This window comes from Indicator indicator, chromosome 29, assembly GCF_027791375.1.
Source record: "Indicator indicator isolate 239-I01 chromosome 29, UM_Iind_1.1, whole genome shotgun sequence".
Lineage (NCBI taxonomy): Eukaryota > Metazoa > Chordata > Aves > Piciformes > Indicatoridae > Indicator > Indicator indicator.
Window position 1 is genome coordinate 10433523 of NC_072038.1, and position 27544 is coordinate 10461066.

General features: G+C 44.5%; 1 protein-coding gene across 1 annotated transcript in view; it reads left to right on the plus strand.

Annotated features, from left to right (window-relative positions):
- The first annotated feature begins 11473 nt into the window (after window positions 1-11473).
- CACNG4 (calcium voltage-gated channel auxiliary subunit gamma 4) overlaps window positions 11474-27544 on the plus strand; it is a 39122-nt gene continuing 23051 nt past the window's right edge. The window contains exon 1 of the mRNA XM_054393898.1: window positions 11474-11696. Coding sequence (XP_054249873.1) covers window positions 11474-11696 — 223 coding nt within the window. The remainder of the gene's footprint in view (window positions 11697-27544) is intronic.

Genomic DNA, 27544 nt, shown 5'->3' on the forward strand with positions numbered 1-27544 from the left:
TCTGTCACAGGGCAATGTATGGTCTCATTCACTAAGTGGAGGAGCACAGTGTTGATGTAAACTCAGGCCAAAAAAGATAATAATATTACCAAATGTAATAAGTTTATCAAGTAACTCTGTTCAAAAATGGATGAACTTTGTGTGCCTGAGTAGATGAAATTACATTTACTGGCATGAACTGAATGGGTCTGCTCAGGGTAATGGCTGTTGAATGGGTGTAGCATCTATTAATTGAATATGGAAACTAGTTTTACCTGATTCTGCATTTTGATAGGTTTCTGCTATTTACACAACACAACTGTCACTGGAAGTTTAATTAGATAGCTGAGATCTCCCAGATCTTGTCAAATTAATTTCTGAACTCTTGACATTTCTGTGACAATACTGTCCTAATTCTTCTCATAGCATGTTCTTAAGAAGACTCTAATAACTAACAGTCATGCCTGACAAAATAAAGAGGAGCTGCTGCTTCTCTCCAAGAGCTGACAGTTCCATTTTTCGAAGGAGGAGGAAAGGTTGTTCACCATTTTACTTCCTGCAGCAGCAAAATTTCCAGGTGTGGGACTGGCAAAACAAAGAGAGAGTTGCTGTAGGTAAAGGAGGTGGCTTGGGTTTGTTTTTTTCTTTTTTTCTTTTTTTTTTTTCTCCTTGCATCTAACCATTGTGCTTGGATGGAAAGGTCAGGTGTGTCAGAGATGGTTAAGGCTTTGAAGAAGACAGATGTGTGTATGCAGAGAGAACATAAAGGGGATTGGAATAGCTTAAAGGAATGAGTAGAATTGGAAAGATCTGGGCTTTAAACTTCATTCTCCTATTGAAGTCATTGTTAGTGCTCTCCCCCACTGAGGAAAGAATGTCTTAGAGGCGAAAAAGAGGCAGAAAAAAAAAAGGAATATTAAATAAATTTTTCTGGCCATCTCAACTGCTGGAATTGCAACAGTGCAGATTACTCCAAGCTTTTAGCAACTGAATAGAATCTGCTTCAACTTTCTTTCCTCTCCAGGCTTGTTTCTTCTCCAGCCCTGGGCTGGGACTGTGGGAACAAGTGTTGGCTGTGCTACAGAAGTGTGGGGGGGAACAAATGGTAGCATGTAAGCCACAAGAGAAGGCGGGAGGGGGTGTGTGCGTGTGCAGCTGGGACCTGGCTCTTCTCTTATTCCCAGCAAGGCAGATTCTACACAATAATTGATCTGGCTTTGTTTTGGTTTGGTACCCAAAAGCTGCTGTCTTTAGCCTGCTGCCCATCTGAAGAGGGAGATAGCTCCTGTCACCCCTACAACCTGTCCCCATACCAGGTGGCAGCTGCTCTCCCCCACAGCACTGGATGCTCTTGCAGGAAGCAGAGGTCTGCTCATCCCCAGCCCTCCATGTGTTTGTTTTCATTGTATTTTAAAATATCATCTTGGAAAGCTGATGTTGAACTGCTTATTCTAGCCCATTCCCCAGATGTCTGTATGGTATTTGGTACTTGAAGACCCTCTAAGAATGTAGGCATTGCCCACTCTGAGATGCTCTCCAGCATCTCCTACCACCATGGCTGCCATCTGGAAAAGCCTCTCCCACCTCCACGAGGCTGCAAACGTGCAAAGAACTGCAAATAAACCAGTATGGAATGTCTGCAGAAGGAGAAAACAGTGACACATCCTGACTTTTTATTGCAGATGGGAATGGCTTCTGGCACTTTCTTTGCAAGGCTGAGGTCTGGGGTGTCTGTGGGTGTCTCGCATCAGCCGATACTCATTAAATAATCCTTTCCACCCATGCTGCCCTGTTTGGTTTGTCTGCCTCCATGATGTTCCAGGAGGGACTGATTTTGGAGATTGAAAAGCTTCTGCATCTTCTCATTACCCCTTCAATGTCCCCTCTGAGAGGGGATTTGAATTTCTGGTCCCTCACATGTAATCTTCAGCGTGCCATATTCACTGCTTCTATTTATTTTCCATTTTAACGCTTGTAAGGCTGGAATGCTCCTTTTTTATAGAGGCATTACTGTGATGGGTAAAAAGTCAACATCTGCCAGCTTTTCAGTAGGGATGCTGTGGGTTTGGTTGGTTGGGCTTTTTTCCCCTTGCTACCTAGAAACCATTGTATTAGTAGAGATCTTATTGGAATGCTTTCCTGTGAAAAAATGTACAAATTCCAGTAAAAAGGGGGGGGGGGGAATTGCTAGAATCATTCACTGGAATAATGAAAAAAAAAAAGGGGGGAGGACACACCTGAGGGGGCATAGGGTGGGGAAGAAGCAGATATTTCAATTTGGGATTTCCAAGTTCCATGTAAGGTACAAATTTCAGGTAAAGCAGGGCATTTTCTGCACTACCCCCCATGCCCCCCCAATAATATAAAAACTCTCAGCTGAAAGCATGGTTTTTAAAAAAAAAAAAACAACTTACCAAAAAAAAACTTCATCAGGGCAGTTTTAATGAGCCTAATGATGAAATTTGACAGGAGATGTTGACCTTGTAATGGGGCTTTGCTGTGAGAAACCAGGTTATTTACATGAAGAATAGCTGCTGTTATTTGTCATTCTACTAAGTAAATTGTAGTAGAATTACTCACCTGATACCATTGTTGTGTGGAGCTCAGTGGAAAGCTAATTCTTTTCAGGGTTTTGGAAGCCTCAGTCTCATTCTTTAACAGTTTCCTCATTGATAGATTGAGGGGAAAAAATAATCTGGTTGCATCAACATGCATGTGATGAACTTAAAAAAGTAACTAGACATTTATCTGTTGAATTTCCTAGGCATATATTTACTGGATACATCACATTACTTATTTGCTAATTGAATTGAATAATTATTCAATTGAGTCTTCTCACACAGAGGATTTTTTTTTTCCTCTCTCTCTCTTTCTCTCCATTAGCAGAGCTAAAAGCACATAGAAAAGCTGTAGGTGTGTTCCAGCCCTTCTTTGTGTAGATCACTCAGAAAATAGTGTCTCTTTAATAACAGTGGCAGTAACCAACTAATCACCTGAATTAGGAAGGCTCTAGCAATTGGCAAGCGTTCTCTTTTCCTCTGTGTTAAATATTTTGTCAAGGCTTTTCACAGCTCTGGCTGCTACCATTTTTTTCCTCTTTCTCCAAAAGCTGTTTTTTCTTTCCAGCCGACGAGACTCGCTCTCTACAACTACCCAAATGGAGGTTGGAGTGAGGTGGGGGTTGGACTCTTCTCTCAAGTAACTGGGGACAGAACAAGAGGAAATGGCCTCAAGCTGCAGCAGGGGAGGTCTGGATTGGATATTAGGAAACACTTCTTCACTGCAAGAGTGGTCAGGCATTGGAACAGGCTGCCCAGGGAGGTGGTGGAGTCACCGTCCCTGAAGATGTTCAGGAAATGGGTAGACATGGCACTCTGGGACATGGTGGCACTGAGTTGATGATTGGACTTCATCTTAGAGGTCTTTTCCAACCTTAAAGATTCTGTGATTCTGTTCTATGACTTGAGCTCTCCTGGGTAAAGCCTCCTTGTTTCCTGGATGCTCCTTAAGAGCCCCCAAAGGCAGTGTTGTCCCACTGCAGCATTGCTGAGCTTTGGTGGGTACAGCCTGGCACTGCCCTTGCACTTACCCAAGAAGAAGAAACTAAAGCAGGAGCTCCAGGACTGGAAGCACATGGTTTTGCCTGCTCCATTGTGGGGAAAGGTCTCTGTTGCTCCTCAGACAACTCTTAGCTACTCCTGCACTTCCCAAACTGATGACAGGTTATCAAACCCTGGGATAATGGAAGCATTTGGCTGGGGTCATCCCAGCCTTGGCACACCCTATTCGTCATGGTAGGGATGCTGGTGGCACTGCTGCTGCCATCTCAGCACAAGGTCCCCTGAAGGACAGTATAGTCCTACCAGGCTATCCAGAGTCTTGCTAATCTCTTCCATAATTTTCTAATCATCCTTCTGAGAAGAGTCTCTTGGTGGATGAACGGAGAAGGTCCTGTTGGTTTGTGATCTTATTGTTTCAGAGTATTTCTGACTTTTTAACAATTTTCAAGTACAAGGGGTTTGAGTTTTTTCTTTTGTTGCTTTTGATTTGGTTCATTTAATGGCCATGATGATGTTAGATCAGTGGTTGGCCTTGATGATCTTAAATGTGTTTTCCAATCTAAATGGTTCTATGATTCCATCTTTGCAGTAGATTGGCTGCTCTAGCAAAAGCCCCTTTACAAATTTTTCTGCATCTACAGTTTGCTGCTAAATATCTATTGCTGAGCTATTTCCCCACCAAAAAAAAAAAAAAAAAAAATCCACACCACCATGGGAGAAGCATTTAAACATAACCTGCAGGTGTTATCAGCTAGATGTACTATATAGCTGTGTTGAGCATAGAAGCTTCAGCTTAAACCATATCAAGTTCAAACAATTTTATATGTGGTATTAACAGCATTACTGGTTCTACCAGCTTTTCCTCCAGAGCTCTGCTTTACAACAAGGTCTCTTTGGAAAAAAAGAGGAGAGGAAACCCTTGGGACCTTCTGCTGATTAAACACACCGTCTTTGTCTCAAAGAGTTTATGCTTCAGCCATGGAGCAGATGTTTGCTGAATAAGTAAGTGTGCTGTGACCTGGCCTTGAGCAGACAGGCAGCATTTGAGGTGTGAAAAGAGATAAAAATCAATAAATACACCACTTACCATTTACTCAGCCCAAACAAAATACTTCATCGAGACACCAGTGCAGCTTTGAAAAGTCGTAGCACAAATTACGGTTCCACTGCAATGTGGATGGCAAGGTTTGATGGCATTCTGCTGGCCATATTTACAGCTCATTGAAAACACTGTGTCAGGGTGATGTTATTATTGCTGCTGCTTTTCCTCCTCTCCTTCTCGCTGCTGCTATCACATAATAGTCTGTGGAGAGAGGCTTCTGCCACTTCACGAACAGTTGGAGCAGCTGCATGGACTCTTACAGCATTTATTCCACCTCCATCAGCTCATGAATAGGGAGTGGGTTTAAAGTTCTGTTCTTCTTGGCAAAAGTCCCCCTTGGGTTCTTCTTTTTCTCTCCTGCCATCTCCCTTTCCTTCCTGATCTATCAAAAAATCTAATTGCATTGAATGTGGAGAAGAGCAATGAAATGAAGAATCATTAACAGAGACAGGCTTAAAGCCTCACACCTTAGACAATCTCTCAGTTCAGTGGTGGTTGGAGTGTCATGGTAGAGCTTTATCTGGTTCATTACCCATCTCCGAAGCCCAAGTCTATGGGAAAACAGCTCTTTGGACCCATAAGTGCTACAAATATCTGATCAAGAATACAGTTTATTGTGAATTAGGAGCACTGTGCTCAGCACCAGACTGCAGTCCCAGCAGCCACAGCAGGACAATGGTCTAAAAGGATTTCCTGGTCTCTTTTGTAGAAAGAAAAGACCTGGAGCATAGGGAAGATCAAATAAACCTACATCTTTTGGATGCTTTTTCTATCACTGACTTCTCAGAAACAATGGCTAGCCTGGATTTTACCCTGCAGTTTCCTTTCTTATTAGACTGTTTATAAAAGTTTGTCAAGGTTGCTGCTGGGGTGTGCTCCCCAAAGACCATCTCTCTGGTGAATAATTGGCTGAAATACTAATGAGAAAATCCTTTCACTGGGCAACAGCCTTCTTACTGGAATGCTGCATTATCAGCTCAGAATTATTCAGACAGATCTGAGGAATTTACTTTAGGCAGCTTAGGAGATAAATTCAGTGCAGCAAGTTATCATGATTGATTTAAGCATTTAAGACTTCTTCTAAAAACCTGTTCCGCTCAATCCGCCTCCCAAGAAGTTCTCGCTGAAGCTCTTCTTTTCAGGTTCAAATGCCATCTGATTTCAGCCAGCAACTTCCCCCTAGCTAGCCAGGGGTGATACCCCTCCAGTCTCTGGGTGCTCTGGTGATGTGGTGTTTCAGAAAGCCAACCACTTCTTTGGCTGCATCAAAAGAAGTGTGACCAGCAGGAGTGGGGAGGTAATTCTGCCCCTTTCCTCTCATGAATCCCCACCTGTAGCACTGCATCCAGTTCTGGGGCCCCCATCATAAGAAAGGCATTGAACTGCTGGAGAGGGCAAGAGGAGGCCACAATGATCAGAGGAATGGAGAACCACCTCTGTGGGGACAGGCTGAGGGGGGTTGTGGTTGTTCAGCCTGGAGAAGAGAAGACTCCAGGGAAGCCTTGGAGTAGCCTTTGGGTACCTGAAGGGGGCTTACAAGAAAACTGGAAGGGATTTTTTACAAGGGCTTGTAGTGATAGAACAAGAGGGAATGGCTTTGAGCTGGAAGAGGACAGATTTAGACTGGAGATTAGACAGAAATTCTTTACAGTGAGGGTGTTGATACACTGGAACAGGCTGCCCAGAAAAGTTATGATGCATTTCTATTGGGAAGCTTGTGCTAGAAACTTCCCTCAGTGTCTCACCAGGATATAGCCTCTAAATCCTTTGAAGCATGATGTAAAATCACAGCTCCAGTCCTATTAACCCCTTGTTCTTTTCATCACTCTCTTTCAAACTCATTAGTACCCCCGATCACGTTTTTAACTAATCTTTAGTGTGGCATTTGCCACAGCAATGAATTTCCCAGCTCTGAGGACATGGACCAGCAGTAGGACTTTGGAGATGAAATCTTTTGACAGGTAACAGGGCACAGTGAACTTTAGATCTGTGAGATGTGCCCAATATTAGTTCATTCTGTAGCTGAATGTGAATGCTATTGATATTTAATATCTTACCAGGAGGCAGGAGTGTTTGAAGGACAAGCATTCATAATTTGCTTTGACATTTGACATGATCAAGTGAGTAAAGGAATAATATTCCGTTTCTCCATTGTCAAAAAGATAATGAGTTTCATAACTATTGATATTATGGGGAAAATGCAGCCTGTGTAGTGTAAAATGTGTGAGAGCTGCTAGATATTCTTCTATAAATTGTGTATATTGTGTTCTTTTGATGGCCCTATTCAAACACAGCATGTCTATCCTTTTTAATTTTCTGGTTTGCTGTGCAAGTTTCTAGCAAAAGAGACTTTTTTTCCTTTTTACATGAAAAAAAATGTTTTCTTCAAATTATTTATAGAAAGAGCAGTGCTGTCATCGAGTCTGTCTCATCATATCATTCTTGGGTATCAATTTCTAGGCTCAGATGACAAACCAGAGCAGCTCCTTTTCCAATAGCAGCATCTGGCTTCCTGGCAAACTCAAAATGCAGTTATCTGGAAAGCTTCAGAGTGGCTTCTGAGCACATTTTATTTATTAGAAAGCAGTTGTGTTGCTTTGCCTCCCATGACTAAGCCAAAGAATATTTAATATATTAAAAAGAATAATAGAATCGAGGCCAAGCTGTTGTCCCTCAAGTGGCAAGAGAACGACAATATTTTTCTTTAAGATGACTGTTTCTTCAGCTCTGAAGGACAAGCTGAAACTATTCATGCTGACTTCAGATGACCTTTTATAGGAATATAAAAAGAAATTCAGCCTCATAACTGTCCAAAAAAAATTTTCCAGTTCACCTCTTTCTAGACTCAGCTCTCTGAAATGTGGTGGTGACTTCACTGCCAGCCTCTCCTTGCTGGAGGAAGCAGACCCTTCGTACAGAGTGAGGTCCTCAGAGGTGAAAAATTATGTCCTTGCAATGTATGATAAATGATAATAGGAGGAATAGGTGGGTTGGTAGGTCAGGTACTGTAGCAGCCTTCAGAAGATGTGAATTCAGCCTTCATTTTGCACAGAATTTATGAGCTTGGCAAGTCATCGGGATCCAACTCTGCAAAGGTCTCCTAATGTGGTTCAGTAGGTATCACACTAATCTTCAAGATCTTATCCAAGGCATATAAAATATAGTTCAATGAACAACTTCAATATTACTCCTTAAATATACCTGTCACATAACTGATACCTTCTGTCACATCTCATTTTCTTGCAGGGTTCTTTGTTCAGGCTGGAGATCTTTGTGCTTATGAAGCTCTGCTGCCGATCTGGTGAGTTGAGTTGAATCCCACCACTGCCCTGCAATGTGAAAGATTATCTGTCACTGTAGAAAATGTATGAAGTATTTCTCCAGTTCTCCATAAATTGCATGATCTGCAGGAAATGATTAAGGATTTTTTTTTCTTAATATCAGCATCAAATTACATAGAGAAGATATCGAGACCCATAGGAGATGACAGTAGTCAATTACATAGATGTCCTTATCACTTGAGGACATTCTTGGATGCTAAAATTTGTTCTCACATGCACAGAGCTAAAAGCTGAGAAAGGACAAGGGAGGATGAAATATTTGTTGCAGGCTTTGATGATGGCTAGACTTGTATCTACATCAAAAGCTCTATCTAATTGAAGTGATTATTTTCATTCTGAGAAGGAATTCTCTTGAGTTTTTTCTTGAGCAATTTCCAAAAGTTTCTTGTAGTGAAAGTCTGGTGGTGTTTTTCTAGATGACAGATTAAGCAACAACAACCAAAAAAAAGCCTGATCTATTAAAGTCAACGTCTTTGACACTTAGCAGCAGAAGCAGTGATGCTAAGTGGTAACATCTTGCAGTTTTCTTCTCATACCAGTGGTGTCTCTTGGGCAGGATTTTATTAGTGGCAGCTCTCACTGAATTCAGTTAAAGCCAAAGTTTGGTCTCCAAAGTAACTGTTACTCAGTTCAGAAATAAAATGATCAAGCACAGGATTTCACTTAGAGCTTCGAACACCAACATCAAGGAATCAAAATCACTCTATTTCGAGTTTCTCTTTCTCCAGTGGAAAAAATATTTCTGGGTTTGGGCACTCACCTTTGCACAGTGTTATCTTGGGGTGAGGGCTGAGTTACAAGGAGAAGCTGTGCCCTGCCTCTTCTCATTGTCCTGATCTTCTGTCTCTGCTCCAAGCTTGGAACAATTGGGTCTTAATTCTGACTGAGGGTGGAGGATGCTACTGCAGTGCAGAACACCCTGCGAAGGCTGCTTTCCTGCTATGTTCAACAGCAGTATTATGGGCTGTATCACAAGCAAAGTCTGCAAATCAAAGGTTAGATGATGGGGAACCTTGACTACACACCGTGGGTCAGATAGCTTTCGTGTTTAAGAAAAGACTACACGCTTTTTTGCTGTTGAGGAGAGTAAGCACTTTTGCCTTCCTTCTGCCACAAATGGAGATTATTCAATGGTTGGATTTAATGAATTCAGAATCCTTAGAAAATCACTAGAGCCAGACATCAATGTAAAATACTCCACCAGCTTTCAGTAGTGGAATATAATATTAGCTCTCCCACAATCTACTTCATGCATTTCAAAAGAACAGAGAACATTTTTAAGCTAAAGGAGATAGCTTGGGCAGAAAACGATTATCTTGGATGCTTCTCTGTAACCCTTTAGGAGCTGGGGCTATTTCTCACAGGGCAATAGAAACACAAACAGATGTTTAGTGTGCAAAAATGCAGGGAAGAGGAGGAAGAGATCCTATTAACTACATTCTGTTAATGTAGCATTACCTTGCACAATCAATAGGACCACATGGGAGGGCTGCTGCAGGGCTGGTGGCTCCAAGCCTGTGGAAACTCCTGCAGCTGTGTGTCCCCTTTTTGTTGTTGAAGGCTGCTGAGACCCCACCAGAGCAACGACCATTAATCCTGTCTCTCGATGGGTGTCTAAACTAGGAGGACTTGAGAAGGTTTTTTCAGTCCAGAGTCGGAGCCCTGCCCTGGCTCTAGCCCTTCCTCTTCTCCATGCTGTGGAGAGCCTGCCACAAACAGCTCTCTCAGGCAATACAGTAATACAAATAAATAATATTAATTAAGGCTCAATGGGTTTAAAAAGCTATAGAAATAGCTTCTCTCCTGCTGTTTCAGTATCTCATTTTCCCACTCTGTCCAAATCCCCAAAGCCCAGAGGAACAAACACATATTTTAAATGAGAAGTTTGTTGAACCTCATTAAACTTAAATGCTCGATCCAGTTTTTCTGAAAGAGGCTTCACTCTGCTTTTGAGTTTACCTGATTCCATTCTTCCATCCTTAATGGAGACATTCATTTGGGAAGTGATTTTGCAAAGGCGTCGATAGACCTGCAAAGCACAACTGAAAAGCATAATTTACGTGCTTGAACCAAGCACCTCACTTTGGAGCTCTTCTGTGCTTGCAGGCTTCACGTCTGAGCAATTGGCGAGGTCTCTGTGAAACAAAGACCAGCTTTTAATTGGTATTTGCTTTTTTCCTTCCCCAGCCTTCATGAAAAGGACGAGCAGCTGAGCAGCATCTCTGCGTTGGTATGCTGAGCGGTGGAGTCACACAAGCACCTGCAGCCATCCACGCACAGCTTGGGAAGAGCGCTGTATTTCTCGAGGTTTGTAGCTCTTGTCCTCCCACTCCCTAATTCATATACATAAAACTGGTGTGCTGCCACGTTCCCTCCACACAAATGCATTAGCTGATCAGGAAGGCTTCCCATTCATCTGGCTTGTCACTTGGATGAGGTGGAGGCAGGACCGACTTGTCAGCTTGTGGTGATGAGAGTCAAGGGTGGAAGGCAGAAAAACACGATTAAAAAAATGCTGTAGATATTTCTCCCCTTGGTTTTCCAAAGGAAAATATTTTCGGGTGCTGGATTCTCTCCATCCTCTTCCAACCAGGAAGAAACCAGCAACCCAAATACAACCTCCTTGCGTAACTAATGGCAGAGCGAGGCCGCAGGAGAAAATCATGGCTAAACCCACACACACATTTGCTTTGCTGCAGCTTCCTGACAATTTGGGGCTTTGGGATCTCCTTAGGAGTGCTACACTTTGCCCCCACTGTCTTTGGCCTCGTTTTTCCACTGATCTCCAGGGCAGCCTGTGCAGCTGGAGGAAGGTGTGTGTAACCCACCTGAGACAAAGCAGTGAGGGTGCAGAGCTTTCCACCCATATGGTGGGCAGCACCTTCCTGCTCTCTGGACAAATTGGAGCCGGTCTCTGGCATGTGCAGGGGTCGAGAGCTGACTCACACAATGCTCCTAACGTCATCCCACGAAGTTGCCACTTCAGTGGTGGCATCGTGCTCCTGCTGCCATCTGAGCCCGGTGAGAGCAAAGGAACAAGGTATTGCCAGAGCTCCGCGGGGGACTGCAGACCGGGGGCTATCAACTCGGTGCTGCAAGCTGGAGGCTGGGGGCTGTGGATCGGGTTCCGCAGACCGGGGGCTGGGAGCTCAGAACTGGGGTGTATGGACCGGAGCTGTAAACCGTGTCGGGAGGCCAGCAGCACATCGTGGGTCCGGCGGCTCTGCCCACCTCCTCGGGGGTCCGCACCCGCGTGGTCCCTCCCTCCGGCAGCCGGGGCGGGGCGGCGGGGCGCGGCTGTCGGCGGAGCCCGGCCCCGTGGCGGCGGCGGCGAACGGCTCCCACTACCCCCCCCCACACCCCTCCTCCGCCCACCGCCCCGCTGCCGCCTCCGCCCCCCGCCCCGTGACTCGGCTGCCTCCCGCGGGCGGCGGCGGCTGCCGGGCGGTGTCGTGCGGCCCCCCGCGCCCGTGCGGGGACTATGAAGCACCATGGTGTGGTGTGACCGTGGCGTCCAGATGCTGCTGACCACGGTGGGAGCTTTCGCCGCCTTCAGCCTCATGGCCATCGCCATCGGTACCGATTACTGGCTCTACTCCAGCGCCCACATCTGCAACGGCACCAACATCACGACGGACGAGGCGCAGGGGCCGCCGCGGCGGGCTCGGGGCGACCTCACGCACTCGGGGCTCTGGAGGATTTGCTGCCTCGAAGGTACCGGGAATGGGGGGAAAGTCGAGCAGCGCCGGGGGCGGGGAAGCAACTTCCCGGGGGGACAGAACCGGCTGCGCGCTCGGAGCTGCCGGGCAAAGCCCAAGCGCAGCCGGAGCTGCTGCCTCGGACACGGCCGAGGAGGAGGAGGAGGATGGCGTTACCCTGGCAACCGGCATCTCCGAGATTGCCATGGGAACCGGGCGGCGGGATGCGGAGCTCTGCCCGGGGGAGTTATGGCCAGGGGGGCGACCTCACTCTGAGACCCATCCCCACCTCGGGGGTTTAGTGCTTTGGGGGCGTCCTGGTGGGTTCGCGGCTTTTTGGTGCTTTGGGGAGCGCCTAAACTCTGCAGGCTTTGGGGCTGGGGACCCCCGGGGCTGTGGCCTCAGGGGATTTGGGGCTCAGCCACAGCTCTCGGGCAGGACGGTGGAAACCCAAGTTCCTCTCCGTCTGCCCTCAGACAGAGACATGGGGAACCTGGTTGAAGATGCTGTTGCTAGTGTTCAGGTGCCTCAGTGGACTCAGGGTCACTTAATACAGCCCAAGGGTTTGGCTAGGTAACACCAACAGATAAAGGATGTGTGGGTTAGGGCTGGCATGGGGGGCAGGACACCCTAGTTCCCCGCAGAGGCCAAACATGTGGCTGCTTCTCTGAAAATGGAGTTGTAGCGAAGGCGCGGCGGGTAACTACCGGGACAAAGAAGCACATGGGTGTTGAGAGGATTTGGCATAGCAGCTCGGAAAGCCCAGATGGGAAGCAACATCTGTCTGCCGAGCGCGCGGAGTTCCGGCCGTGGGAAACCAGCGGTTCCCCAGGAAAGGGACACACGCTGCTGACCGTGGGCTCTGAAGCCCCTCACCTTCTGCCTTTATGCCTTCCATATGAACAGAGCCTCGGTGGTGCTGGGAAAAAGGGAGAGAGGGGAGGAAAGCTGTTGGCTTTTGCTGAGCCGCTCTGTGGCTCTCAGGGCTTGAGGGTACGTTGGAGTCTTTCTCCCCAACAGTAATGCGCTTGGCACATCGGCTTCAGCGCGCCTGATTCTATCAGCGCAACTTAGCACACATGAACTTTACCTGTCTGGTTTCCCGTGTTATTCTAACTGACAGACGGCTCAGCCCAGGTTCAGGCTAGCAGCTGTGTTCTGAAGGGTTTTTTTTTTTCTCCCTGGAAAAGGCTGTGGCATGGTAGAAGCGTCTCATCCTCATGTCTGTTCTCATCTTCTCCTGCTAGCGATTTAAAGCTGCAGCGTAACATCGTTTCTCTCTTAAAATACCAGTTTTGCTCCCTAGTAATCGTATGCATGCCTAGAGTAGCTGTAGGAGAAGAAAATCTGTTTAGACAATAAAGAGAAAAAGAATTACTGAGATGTAAAGGTTTATGGGTAATAATGATGCTTGGCTTTACGACTCCTGGAGGAAATCTAACTCTCAATACAGGCTTTTATGACACCTGGAAAAGGAGGGCTTGCATCTGAGAGATCCTGAGTCTGCTGGAGAGATGCCGAGCATCCTCCCCTTGAACCAAATTGTGTCATCTTCGCTGAGCTTGTTCTAGTGTCTTCAGTCTCTGTTTTCCGTGGAGAATAAGTTTGCATCTCGTGGGAGTTGCTGAGCTTGCCCTGCTAGACCAGGCCTGTCATCTCTGGTAGAAATCCCAGAGTTTTCCAAAGTCAGGATTTCTGTGTGATCTTGCAGGAATCTCATTCATAGGAATGAAGTGCAGCTTGGACTGAAACTGGTGGAATTTTTGCCTTTACTTACCTGGGCTCAAGACAGAACTTGACTAAAAAACAGAAGGCAGTGAAGTCGTGAGAGATGAGCAGCAATGCAAACAGTGCTCAGTTACAGTGGTTGGTGCCCAGTGTTGGTGCATCACTGGGGCAGTGCCCATGTCATCCTGAGCACATTTGGTTCGCAAGGGTACCCGTGGGGACATTGCACCCAGCAGCTGTGTGCGGGTGAACCTTGAAGCTTCATCAGTTCAGGGAACAAAAAAAAGCATTTTGTGGGACCCATCTATCCAAGGGCAATTGAGCTCTTCTGCTCAAAATTCAAATAATCAAATTACAAAGTTACAAGTTTGAAAGTTGTCAAATATGTGCTAAGAATGGACACTTTGGGAAAGCTGTCATCTGTTCACAGATACGAGGAACAGTGACTGCATTCTCTCCTACATTTTCAGTATGTTCTGTCTCTGTAGGATAAAATGTATAGAGACGTTAAAATATTCATGGTTTAAACCATATTGTGGGACTTTGATTTCAACATGGAAAGGTTCCTCTGTCTCGTAAAAATTATGAAACTATCTCTAGAAGCTGGTTTAAAACCACGCCACCTTGCCTGTTTCAGAGCATCACTCCTTCAGAGCGAGTGGGTCTGGTACTAAAACGTACATCGTAGTTGTGACTCCAAGGAGATACACGGTGAGAAAATAATTCCAGTTATGGATTTTTATACGTTACTAAATGGTCCAGCTTTGAACCTATTTTTAGGACTATTTTTTTGGCTTGGACTAATAATTCTAAAAATCTACTGGATTTATTTTAATGGTCCTAAGCACCATTCCACTCATCTCAAAAGGACAAATCTGAGATGTGATGTGCAGAAGCTGAAAAATGCCTTAAACATTTGCCATGAATAAAGCACCCCACAGAGCCAACATCAGGCCAGTCAAGATTTTCCCTTAGAAGGTTTGATCAAGTATATCCATCAAACAACCTGTATGCTGGATTTTGAAGGATCACTTCCTCAGAATCCCCAAATTCCAAACAAAATCATTGACACAGAATGGAAAAGAATAACTTCCTCCTCAAGTCATGAGGGGTTCCTCAATGCTTTCCTGCTTTTCATCCTTGAGACAACATTTTACAAGAAATTAGCATCCTAATGGTGGCTGGAGCCATACAGTTTAGGCATCCAGCATATCGTCTTTGTTTGGAGCTGCAGTTGTCTTGGGGATGAAATCATGTTTCAGTTCTAGTAGTTGATACTACTATGGAGCTTAGTCACTCAAGAAGGAGTGTTAATGATACATCAGTCAAGCTCTCGCCTGTATAATCCCAATTTTGTTCTTCTAGCTGTTTGTCAGAGGTGGAGGTAGGAGGCTCATTGAGTGGATTTTAAATAATAGCAGTATTTTTCTGCATGGTTTTTTGAAACTTCTACCAAAGGTAATTGCTGCAGGTAGGAAACTGTTTGAAGGAATTCTTGATGTGAATGTGTAGCAGAAGTGGATGTGGCTCGACTGAGCCTCCGTGGTGAAATGTCCCAGGGGCTCCCTGGTAAAGCAGGGGTTTGGTTTTGTGGGACCACAGCACCCATAGCAACTGCAGCTTTGACAGCTAAAGTTAAACTGTCATTGGAGCATGAAGTTCCTGATGAATACCCCATGCAGCCATCCCTCCACACCTGAAATCTGCATCTCCACCCACCAATTAATAATAAGAGCAAATCAGCCTCATTCCAAGTGGCTGCCGTTGTGTCCCGCGCCCACGCTTGAGCTATGGTAGTTGTCACAAGCTGTGAGTCCCTGTCAAGATGGTGCAGAGCAGAGTCTTGCAAACACAGCAGATGCTGTGTCTTACAAATAATAGTGTCGTGGTCCAGCTAGCCTGAGGAAGAGAGATTAAGCCACCATCATTTTCGAGCAGCCCCTATGCCTGTGGTAAATGTGCAGCACAGCAATGTAAACCTGCCACAGTCTTACTCACAAGAAGGATCTGTTATTAAAATAGCTGCCTAGGAGAAAAAAAAAAAGAGAGAGAAGATTCTAAAAACACCACTTTACCCACTGAAACTGCTTATCTTGGTGAACAATCATGCTGAAGTTAATAGGACAGCTCACAACAGAGAGCTGTGCAGGCTTTGTGACATCAAGATATGAAATCAAGTACTGTACTTGTAATTAAAATTTATTCAAAGAGTATTTTATTAAACACTTCAGCATATGAAGCTCTTTGAACCCATTGTGCCTACTGCTCTTTGTATTCCCTGTTTGCCATTTACTTTTCAAGTGGTGCAGTTGGTTATTTAATTCACGTGGACCCAGGTGTCCTTCCTGACTGGGCGGCTGGAAGGTTTCTAATTGGGAGGAAGGATTGAGTAAATCATTTATGACTTGAAAACTTGCACAGCCTCCCCCTCCACCCCATTTGCACAATTATTTGCAGGTCTTCCGGCTTGGATGAATGCACACAAACATGGGAGCGGGAGCAGCAGCAGGCGCATGCGCCGCTTCCATGGATACTCTTGAAAACAAAATAAAAATGCTTATACAAATGTTTGAGGCAAGCAAATAAAGGCAGGCTGCCGTCCATCAACACTGCAAATCCATGGCTCATCCCAAACGGATGAATGTTCGTTAGTATCCTCAGAGCAGAGCTATGGAGTCCTAGCACCACCACCATGCACGATAAACTGAGCACTGTGCATGTTTATATTCAAGTGCAGTTGTTTGTTGAAGAGCAAATATCACTTTAATATCAGGCATGACCTGCCTGGGAGGTTCTATCCACAGGCACATGAAGAGATGCTTGGTCCTCTCAGTCTTTGCAGGCTTGTGAGCCTACAATCACACTACAAAAGAAGGCAACTGCACATGGAGAATGCACAAATGGGCGTCTCAGCTGTGAAAGCTTACCCTGTGTGTGCCACAGCCTGTTTCTAGGACAATCTGCACGTATTTTGTACATGCTTTATGAAGAGCAAACATTCATCTGAAAAAGACAAAACCCATCCACTTTGAATCTTTCAAAACAAACATGTTGCAGGAGGACTTTTCTGAGAGCCAGCCCATGTTTTTCGTTCTTTCCTTCCATACATCCTGCTCATCCCATCTCTGTTTCCTTGGTAAAACACAGGCTGGTGAGGAACTGCCTGTGCTGCACTCATTGGTTTTTAAAGCATTTCTTAGAGCTCCAACATCACCTTTGCAACAGTGTTGGAGGCAGCACGGTTTTGCCAGCAGTTGATGGAGTGATTTCTGACAGCCTTTTTAGGTTTATTTTTCTTTTGAACCAGCATTCCATTTGCTAGAGAGTTTCTGAATTTGGAGCAATCTTGAGGGATGCAGAGTTCAATCTCTTTGATATATGGTCCATAGTGTAATATATTTGAAAATGCTGAAATGCTGAGCAGTTTTGTGCTGGGAGAGCTGTCAGCAGAAGATGGGTTAAGGCATTATCTGTTCTCTCTTCAAATAAAAGCACAGATCTCCTAAATGTGCCTCTTTGAACATTTCTAACAGAGGGTCTCAAATGACTGTATTGATGTAACAAAACCTCCATTCTTCCTGAGATGCTCTGTGAAACAAGGATCTGAAGCTAATTGACTGAATATATGTTGCTTAATGAATTCATTGCTGTCTTAAACTCGATCTCCTATATAGCCAGTAGGGAGCTATCAGGCTACACCAAGCTTTGGTTTTTCCTCTGTGGCTCTCAGCAGATCAGATAGCCCAATGCAAAGCTTAGAACTCAAAGACTTTCTGTGCATTAGGATATTCCCTGAATGATCAAATCATTAAGGTTGGGAAAGTCCTTTGAGATCACTAAACAACTATGTCCCAAAGTGTCACATCTACATGTTTGTTTAACTCCTCCAAGGATGGTGACTCCACCACTTCTGTAGGCAGCCTGTTCCAATGCCTGACCACTCTCTCAGGAAAGAAATTTTTCTTTACAGAAACAGAGAAAAGCAGGTTTCATCTCATTTTTAATTCTTCTGAGGAGGTAGGAGTAGTTGGGTGTGGAGTGTAATCTGAAATCTGTTGTTGATATCTCTCAGCACCCAGATATTTAGTTGGTGTTTGTGTTTCAAAGAGCTGAGCAGTAATTTCTGTATCCCCAAGCTGGAAATGGAGAGGGAGGAGGAGGAGAATAGATGATGGGCTTGTGGGTCTGGGCTTTGCTCAGTTTCCTACCTGATTTGGGACCAGTTACTTTCTTTCTGCCCCTGCCTAGGAGGGATAACTCTGCTTCCTTCCCACCCATCTCCCTGTTGGACCAACAATAAAAGGGAAAAGAAGATGTGGAGAAACTGGGACATGGCTGTAGGACTGCCCAGCTGAGAGAAGGTGCATGAACACTAACTCAGTCTGAAGCACTTTTGCTTGCAATTTATGTTTTATACATGCAATATTTTGTGTTTCAGCATGTCTTCCTTGAGGGACAGGATTAAGGCTGATTCTCCACCTACATAAATTTAACTGCTTTCTAGGAAGGCAGTGGAATTATGCCAATATGAAGCCCATGTAAGAGGAGGGATTGTAGATCTGTCCCTTCAATTGGATCTTTTCCTGCTGTGGTCCTTCTTTCCTGAGCCAAGACTCATCTTGGGAAATAAATCATTCTATCAAACTGAAAACCTGGTCCTGCTCCCAAGCATTGCTTTGCCCTTATCTTTGAGATTTCTGTTTACTGGTATTTATTATGTTGCAGACTTATGGTTCAGCATCCAAATTCTTACCAAACAGATGGCAAGGCAGGATGCACAGGAGAAGTAAAATAAACAGGATAAATGCACAACTGCCCATATGTCTGAGAGCCTGATACACATTTATGTCTTCAGAACAAAAGGATGTTTTTGGTAAGCATCTCCAGTGCTGAGCAAGGCTCCTCACTATTTTCTACCTCGCCCTAAAGTCTCTCTCTTCTTCAACCTATTTCATCACTGAAGTTAAAATATATTTTGTTCTCCTTCTAATGCCAGATAGTTGCTTCCTTCAGTTGTTTCTCTGCACTCCCAAAGCACATCAGGTAATTTTACCTTCAAAATTTTGCAGTGGAAGGTTGCTTTTTGTGGACTTTGGCTCATATTTTTTCTTGCAGTGTTTTTTGGCTATTTTGAGGGCACACAGAGGTGCTGGGGAGCACAACAACATTTGAGACAGTGATTTGCTCTATGCTGAGATTTATTATAATACTAATGATAAGTGGCCTCTTTAATATCTCAAAATAGCAAGCCTCAGGGCAAGCTGCCTGCAGGATGGAGAGCCCAGCCTAGACAGACTTTAGCTAGATTTCCCTTCTAATCCAGAGGCATTTTTGCCAGTTGTATGCTGTGGGTCACATGCAGTGAAAGCGTTGGAGCAGTTCTTGATGTGGCCTGGCAGATCATCCAGCCCCTCTTTCTCCTTCTCCTTCTGGCATCCTGTTGTCTTAACATCTTTGTTCTCATTCTCTTTTGGCCTCTCCTTGCTGAAATGCTCTAACTTTGCTTCAGCTTAAAAGGTTCATTCTAAATTAGCTTTCCAATGATGGTGCAAGAGTCTTTCTTTAGAAAGCTGGTAGCTGCTGCCCCAGGTAGGAACTGAAGATTTGTAATTTCTCTTCCTCACTCTTGAGCATCTGTGTGCATCCTATGATTATGCACAAAGTCATAATCATAGACTTATCAAAAGGTATGAGGTTTGGGTTCTCTTTTCTCTCCCTGTTGTACTTCGTTTCCCATGTGTTCATCCAGCCTCCTGCTTACAAACAGCATTGTTAAGGTCTTCTTCAATAGAACTGAGCCCCTTTTATTTTTGCCACACATTCCATGCAGAGAATTGAATCTAGACCATAAACCTGTGATCATGATATGGAGAGAAGGGTACTGGGAGAGGGTGTTGTGGAATTACAGTATTTCCTCTGCAGCTTGCCAAGCTCTGATATGAGTTAACCTCTTTTATTGTTCTTTTTTTCAAGCATTCCGCCTTTTAATTGCTGTTTTGGAATTGTGCCACTTAGTTATGCCCTTTGAATGCTGCTCATTTAGCCAGGCCCATTAGCTGGCCAGTGCCAAATATTGCAAAGACATTGAGAAGTGACACAAGTCCCCTGTTTGAGTGGGAGAGGTACCCAGTTCAGGGAGGAATTATCACCCTCCTTTAGCTGCCAGTGTTTAGGGTTGTTTGGTGTGGGTTGTTTTTTTTCTTTTTCAGATTTAGTTCATAACCACTTTTAAGTCACTGCCAATTCTCTACTGGAGGTTTCAGATCAGTTTTCTCCCATTTATACATTTTAAATAAAGCCGTTTTAAGTGGAATATGGATGACTGAATGTTTTCTCCTGTCCAAATATATAGCATTCAATAATGTTAGGATTGTTATTGCATCTTCCTTGCCTCCCAGGGGCACAGTTTGTCTATTGTTGCTGCAAGGCATTGAAAAGGAACCATGACATATCGCAATTATGACTTGAAATAGGATCTTGCCAGAGGTACGTTGCCTAAATACGATCAAATCTAAAGTGCAACTTATTGTATATCCCTACCTTAGAGCTGAGCATACCTATCTCATGGCTCACTGGGTATCAGTGCTGGCCATTAGCAAGGCTCTGCATAATTTCATTGCAAGGATTGTCATGCTGTTGGATTTGGTTTGTTTTCAAAGCTCAGCCCCCAGCATTCATTGCAAGCAAATTCTTAACGTGGGAAGACCTTGTGACTGTTTAGACTGAGTTTTCAGAGGTAGCCAGATATGAAAGTTAGTCACATCCCTTCATATGACTCACTAATTCAATAGTGGGCTTTAATCATCTTTGTCCAGTGGAGCTTCTAAACACAGGTAAACCGTAGCAATGCTCCTTTACATACTTGCATGTACATTTTAATGCCAAACTGGCTGGAGTTGGTTTCTTTGCATGTTAGTTTGCTTTAGCAAGCTGATGAAACAGCAACTTGAGTTATGTCGCATCACATTTTTATCCACATGGATCACTACAGGGTTGAAGCCTTTGATTCACTCAACAGAGCTCTATTACTTGAGCTGGTGGAGTAAATAACCCTAAATGGATTGTTGTATTCCAGATATACCTCTGCTGGTGGCAAAGGAGTTATTTGTTGGCAACTCTGAACTGCCAGCTTGGCAGTTTTGCCTGAAACTCGGGCAAGTTCTTGCATTGGAAATTGGTTCCCAGTGCTGGGTGCAGAGGAAGAGCCTCAGACTCTTCATGTTTCCTCCCAAATATCCCCTGGTTCTGCCATGCCACCTGACATACAACCAGCCGACAGCAATTTATTCTGTATAATTAGAGCTTATCAGCATTGTTAATGATTTCAACTGGATTTTATTAGGAGAACTGTTGGAAAATGTCACTGTCAAGCAGAGCTTTCCTAGACATGATGAAATACCAATTAATAAATCAGGGAGTTGAGTAACAGTTTGGAAATGGCTTAGTAAAAGCAGGGATGCCAACCTTGACCAGTTGGGTGCTCATCCTCAGCCTCCTGCCAGCAGGCAGCAGAGCATCAGTTACTCCCCATTATGGCAATTTGGGGTTGACCAGTGTCTCATTGCAGGCAGATCAACCATTTCCAGACAGACCAGTAGGATGCAGATGGCCCCAGTCCAAGAGCCCCTCTACATTTATGCATGTGCTGAACCCGAGCCAATAAACCTGGCAAGAGGCTGAGTTTCTTGGCTCAGGCTTCGCACTGCTTGGATCTGCCCACCCTGCGTTTGGATCAGAGCAGGTCCACGTTCCCCCAGCTCTGCCCACTGCGAAAACACATTTTTGTCTCTCGACAAAAGATGCTCTGAGATGGTGAGCAGTCTTTTCAAAGGCTCTGGCTTAGGAACTCTGTCTTTCCAGTGAAGGTTTGTCTTTGAAGCTGGTGTTGCGTTGTGAGTCAACAGGATTTTGTTTTTTGAGTTATTTACACGGTTTTATCTGAAGTGATGCCACTATCTGCTAATCAAGAACTTAAACATCCTGTGGTGTTCTCCTCAGTAGAGAGAAGGATTGCTTCAGAGCTTGGTGAGCATTTCTCCTGTGCTGTGCACGTTTTGCTGTTCTCTTGTCCTTGCCTTTAGCGCTGGCAAACACAGGCGGGTTCGGAGATGCTTTGGCATCCTTAAAAGATGCAAAACCTGAAATAAAGCATGTAGTATTTAGGAACAATGCTGGGGCTGCATTCACAGGATCACTTCTAATTATAGCCATTTGAACAATTCCTTTGCAATGTCCTGCTATGGTAGTGCTTATTAAAATAGAATCCTCTTTATAGGGTGGTAGCATATTAAAGAGAGAAAAAATAGCTACCCCCTTCCAACCAATGCCTTTGAAAAAGGTTTGCCCTCCTAACTTGCTTTCTAAGGATATTCCCCTTGTTTTCACTTGTGCTCCTGGTCTGATTTTTTAATGACTTACTTTGTGTCTCTCGGTAGCCAATTCCCAGTGACCTTTTTTCCTCATCTTATTTTAATTTCTGTATATAAGTGGGAGCATTCTAGCTGCAAGCGCTCTTTGGACACAGCAGCCAAACCCCACAGAGAGGGGAAAACAGGCCAGAAATTTTCCACCTGAATTCTAAGTCTTACCCAGGGTTTTGGCTGCACTAAGAGCCAATACGCCAGACCTCACAGGGTCACACACAGAAGCTGGACTAAGGGCAAATGGTTCAGGATCAGGGCCAGACCTGGGCAGTCAGGACCTTGCCATCAGTATCTCCAGGCATCAGGTACTCCCACAGGTTATCCCCTTTTCTGGCATGACTGCTCTGCCACGGGAGGGCCAAGCAAGTGGTTGCAGCTGGCCAGAATATGGGCACAGAGTTCCTAATGCTGATTTTCTAGCATTGATGTGCACCTGTTTCAGTGGCCAACTGGCACTGAGCTCCTCCTCAACTGCATGTGCAAGCCCTGTTTGAAAAGAGGCAGAAGAATTAGTGTCTGTCAAACATGTCATTAGACACGTGCCTGGTAGACATAATGGAGGCTAATGAACATGATCACAAGAATAAATTAATAACTGAATTTTTTAAAATTATTTTTATTTTTTTCCCTACGTGTGCACACTTAAAACAGGATAAGAACTAAGTGACACTTGTGTCACCAGTTTATAATTAAAATGCAGTGCTTGAATGAAAATGTAAGCTTCAATTAGCCGGCACGACCCTGCTTCCGGCTTTACTTCCCGCTGAAAAGCAACGATAACAAGCTCACATTTATTATCAGAGTTTTTTCCTGGAGCTGTGCACTGAAACATGCTCACATCTGAGCCCTTTCACTGAAGACATTTTTTCGCTTCAGCAGTTTGGCATGCCGTACAAAGGCTCTCTGATTTTTAGTGATGTTCACCTCCTCTTACATAAAAAATGTTTTCTGTGCATATTATTTGGTTTTTAGTTAAAAGTCCAGGTGCATGGGTTACTGAAGAACCAAAAGGATGGCTCATCACATAGCACAATGGGTAATTATTGCTGAGCTTCACTGTACTGCACAGACAAATCCTTTCTTGGAGCTCGGCATTGTAGCTGTATGAGAGAGAAAATACCTAGGATCTAGCCCAAAGTCCTGCAAGGGTAAGAACAGATCCTCTGGTATGTGCTTTGCCCGTTTAATTTTTAGCTCTCTCAAGGGACAGAGCTTTGCAGTTTTGTTTAGAGATACTATTTTGCATCTTAATTTCACCAGTGGGATGTTAATGCATATATAAATGATGAGGTCTCATGTGTTCCCGTTTTCCTCCCACGAGGCTTTCTAGTTAGGCCTTTTGTAAAATGGGTAAATAGTTCTCTAGGTTTGGCCCCTGCTGAAGTCAAGGTTTGTCTTGATTTGTGCATGATTTATGTTGCTGCATTGCCTTAAGAACTCGGCTTCTGATTTCTGCAGGACAGGGCAGGGTCCTCGGCTTGACAGCTGAGCTCCCTGTGTAGGCAGGACAAAAACCCAACCAGATGCCTTGAAAGAGCAACTCTGGAAATGTGTGTGCTGGGTGGGGACCTGCCTGCCTCAACTTCCAGAAGGTTAATGCTGTGCTACACCTTGGCTCCTGCCCATCTATGCAATTTGGGTACCTATCTCAATGCTCCATGTGAGATCCAGATCCTTGATGTGCCTTTGGACAGCTGCTGACAGCAATGGTGCCTTCCCAGCCACTAACCTTGCCAAGGCTAACAAAAAATAGGAACCTTTTAGTGCAAGACTTATTTAGCCTGAAGATGTCTGGCACGTCTTGGGCACATGCAGTAGGTACTTGATTGGGCATTTTTGCACCCTTCAAGTTGCTCCTTGTGCAGACAAGGCTATGGGAATCAGAGCCTAAAATAAGAAGGGAATGTCCTCCTCAACCAGTGTTTTGGACAGCTGGTGAAAGGGATACAAACCCTAACCAGCCCCAAAATGTCAACAAAGAGCAGCTGAGCCTCAGAAAGTGCACTTAGGGAATATGTCCTCTCTGATGGAGATGGGACCAAATGTCCACATGGATATCTTTTGCAGTGCCCCCTCCAATATTTTAAGCAATTTCTACAGGCAGAATTCTTGTACCGTAGGAGTGGATGTCAAGCCAGGATATCTCAACTCAGAATAGATGTGTGCTCTTAGCATTGGGTCAGGCAGTGATGTGTGGTGTGGTTACAGCCCCCGGGGACACTTCAAGTTGTAAAAACTACAAACCTTCTGGTTTTTCAGTGGTGCTGTTCACATGGGACAGAGTGACCTCTCCAAAAAGCCTTTCCAACAGCAGCGGCAGCAGTCTCTCTCAATAGCGTTTAATAACTACCCATGGAGAAAATTACACACTATTTAAAAGGCCAGAAAAATCATCTTCAGTTTAACTCTGCTGACTTTGGTAGAATTACACCAAAAATGCCTTTTGTCAGATATCTTTTCCCATACTAATGTTCAGTAGCTGGGCTGAAAAAGCCTTTCGAAGGCAGATTAAACAAGTCCGGACGGTGAAATATTCTTTTAATTTTCCTTCTCACACGTTATTTTAGGTGTAGCTTGGAATGCTGCCCTTACAAGAGGCATCCGTTTAAATATTTATACAGCATCAATATGTAGCCATCTTCATCCTTTTTTAATGGTATGCTCCTTTTTTATGTTAACCATTAGGTAACCCCAGTCTATAGAGTTCCATATTTTGCACTGCCTTTATGCTTCCCTTGGATTTTTATTTATTTGTTTCACTGCAGAACAATGAAGATGTCAAGGCAAGGCCCAGGGGCATGGTGGAAATTGAATTCTTGGAGCTCCACTGTTGTTGCCATGGTGGACATGCACTCAATAGCACAGTGTGCTGCTCTGCAAGCCAAAGGGATTCAAACCCCAGCTCTGCTGCTGGGCCATGTCAGTTCACCACCATTACAATGGAAGCTCTTGGCTTCCATGATGGTAGTTCCCAGGATCAAGGGAGAAAAAAGTATTGAAGCGAACCTTAGCAAAGAGGGGAAGGTGCTGTGAAGGGCCAGGATGCAGTATCTCTGTTCTGAAGTATAAAATAAAAGTTGTGTCTGGCAGGTTTCTGAAAATTTTTTTTTGCCTTCTCATTTTGTGTTCATCAGCAAGATGCTGCCATACACCAAGGTGGATAGAACAAAGCACAACGCTGTCAAGTGAGTCAAAGATCTTTACTATTCCCTCAGCCCTGATTCAAGCTGAAAACCCACAGATGAGTAAAAAAGTGGGCACAACCCATGGGCTTTTATAATGGTGGAATTGATGAGTTTTGTTCAATTACACCACATTTTCAGAGCAAATTGAGTTTTACAGAAGCTGCTGATGGCTTGTGTCCATCCTGGTTTCCCTCTCCTAAGGGGAGCAAAGGAGATGACTGCACAATGAGATTGTGGCTGCATAACCAAAAAATTAGCCAAGCCTGAGCAGATTGACAGCACATGAGTCCTGGGTTTGGTAGGGAGATTATTACCCTTACACAAAAAAAAAAAATAAGTGGCATCAGAGCTTGTTCCGCACTGAAAGCAAGAGCAAAATACTGCTTTGGGCTGTTTCGCAGAGTTACCCCTTTAGAGCTGGAATTCAACCTCTCCTTCCCTTGCCTGCTGAAGAGTACTTGTTTTGTAAGTAAGAGCTTCAACTAAGTCAGTAGAGATTTTGTCTGGGGATAAGGGACTCAAGGAAATACTGAAATGCAATTTCCCTGAGTTGCAGTGTATTGAAGACAGAGATTGGGTCACAAGCAATCCCCTTCCAGCGATGGAGCTTGGTTCCCGCTGTACATATTGCTGAATCAGGCTGAGTAAGGATGTCACCCTCTCTTCTGCTGGCATAGAAGCTATTTAATAAAAGGCACAGGGCTGTTCTCATATCCTCCCTGCTACGAACTGAATCTGGTGGGATTTGGCTCTGGCAATACTTGGTTTGCTGGGTTTTTAATGTACTGGTAAAGGGACATTGTTTGCTCCAAACAAAAGGCATCAGGGCTTGGCACTCCCAATGTGTGCCTCAATAAAAGAAGCCAGGCAGCAGCTGAAATGCAACAAACTGCTCTCTTCCACCACAGGAAAGGCAAAGTATGGGCAAGCTGAAATTGTACCATTATTTGAGGCTCTTCTTTGGGTTGCAGAGGTGATTTTTTTTTTCTCAGTGTTTGCTGCAAATACTTTTAAATTCACTGTTTTGGAGGCAAGTAGTCAATGCTTCTGAAGTGCATACTTGACATATGTTTCTTTTCACATGCTGTCCTCCATCCATTTCATGTAGCAGATGCTCAGTTTACCACTTTGTATTCTTATTTACAAGAAATTATTTTAGAAAATAGCTGTTTGGAACTAAACATTTCCAGCCCTTCTTCTGGGTGTTGGGAGCTCCTTTTCGCAGCTGTCCTGGGTGGCTGCATGCAGATGTTGACAGGTTGATTTGCATTTAAAGGGCTGGATGCAATAAGCTAAGCAAGGGTTTCTCTTCCCTGTCTCTGAAGGCAGTCACTTCAACACTCCTTGCCAAATTTAGCCCTGATGCTACTCTTCTTAATTAACTAGAGCAACATCTAGGCTGAGTTTGGCCCCTTGTTAGCTGTCCATTTATCCCAAGATTGAATTAAGCTCCCCCTGACCATGGAAAAGAAAAGCTTTTGTCCTGAAAATTGATTGTACAAGAGTGAAACAGAAGAACAGTCCTAATTCACAGCAAGGCAGTGTGTACAAGCTGGTTTAGCTGATTTCCACTATATTGTCCCATTGCCAGACACTGCAGGGCCAAACCTTCCAGCTGAGGTTTCTGGTTTACCTGGCTGCTGCATGACTTCTAAAGTATCATTAATTAGTAATGTTTTAGTAAAAAGGAAGTCCTGCAGCAAGAAAAACGTGCAGCTTGCACTGCTTGAGCCCTCTTCCTGGAGAGCATTGCTTGCTGTTGTGTTTGGGGGGGGGGGGCTTTTTCCTCCCCCCTTAACATAAGATTGCGTAAAGACTTTCAGCACAAAACCCCAAATTTAGACTTTGTTCCATCCCATCAATACAGAAGGCAGAAGTTTTGATCCACAGCCATGCTGTCAGCCTCTAGAAACTGTTGCTCCTGGTCTTTCATGTCCATGATCCATCCACACTGACTCAAAGCACAGTTTAGCAGAGAGCAGAAACTTTCATGCTGTAGCAGGGGGAGAAGCTGACAAAGACCTGCAGCCCTTTGACCATTAAGGCCTGTACACTTTGCTCCCTCTTCCTTTTCTTTTCTTTCCTTTAGATGTTACAAAACTGTCAAGGAAAGCTACATCCAGCAGGTGTAAGAGCACTGAACCGAACCTGTAGAAACATGAGAAAGCCTAATTAAAGTTGTCTCTTTTTTGTCTTTTTTTTTTTTTTCCCACCTTCATTTCATGCTTCCCTGCCACAATCAGCTGTGGACAGATGCTGGTCTCACTTCTCTGCCATAATCTGGATTTCAGCAGTTTTCCAGTTTCCTCAAGCTGGTCTAACACAACTTACAGCACATCAAAGTCCCCTTGCTCAAGGCTGCCATGAGGATAAAGTTCCCCATCTGAACTGTGGCAGTTTTGATGACTTGGGCTGTTCAAGAAACGTGGACACATGGCACTTTAGGACATGGTTGAATGGCCATGGTGGTCTTAGGTTGATGGTTGGACTCAATATCTTAGAGGTCTTTTCCAACTGAAACAGTTCTA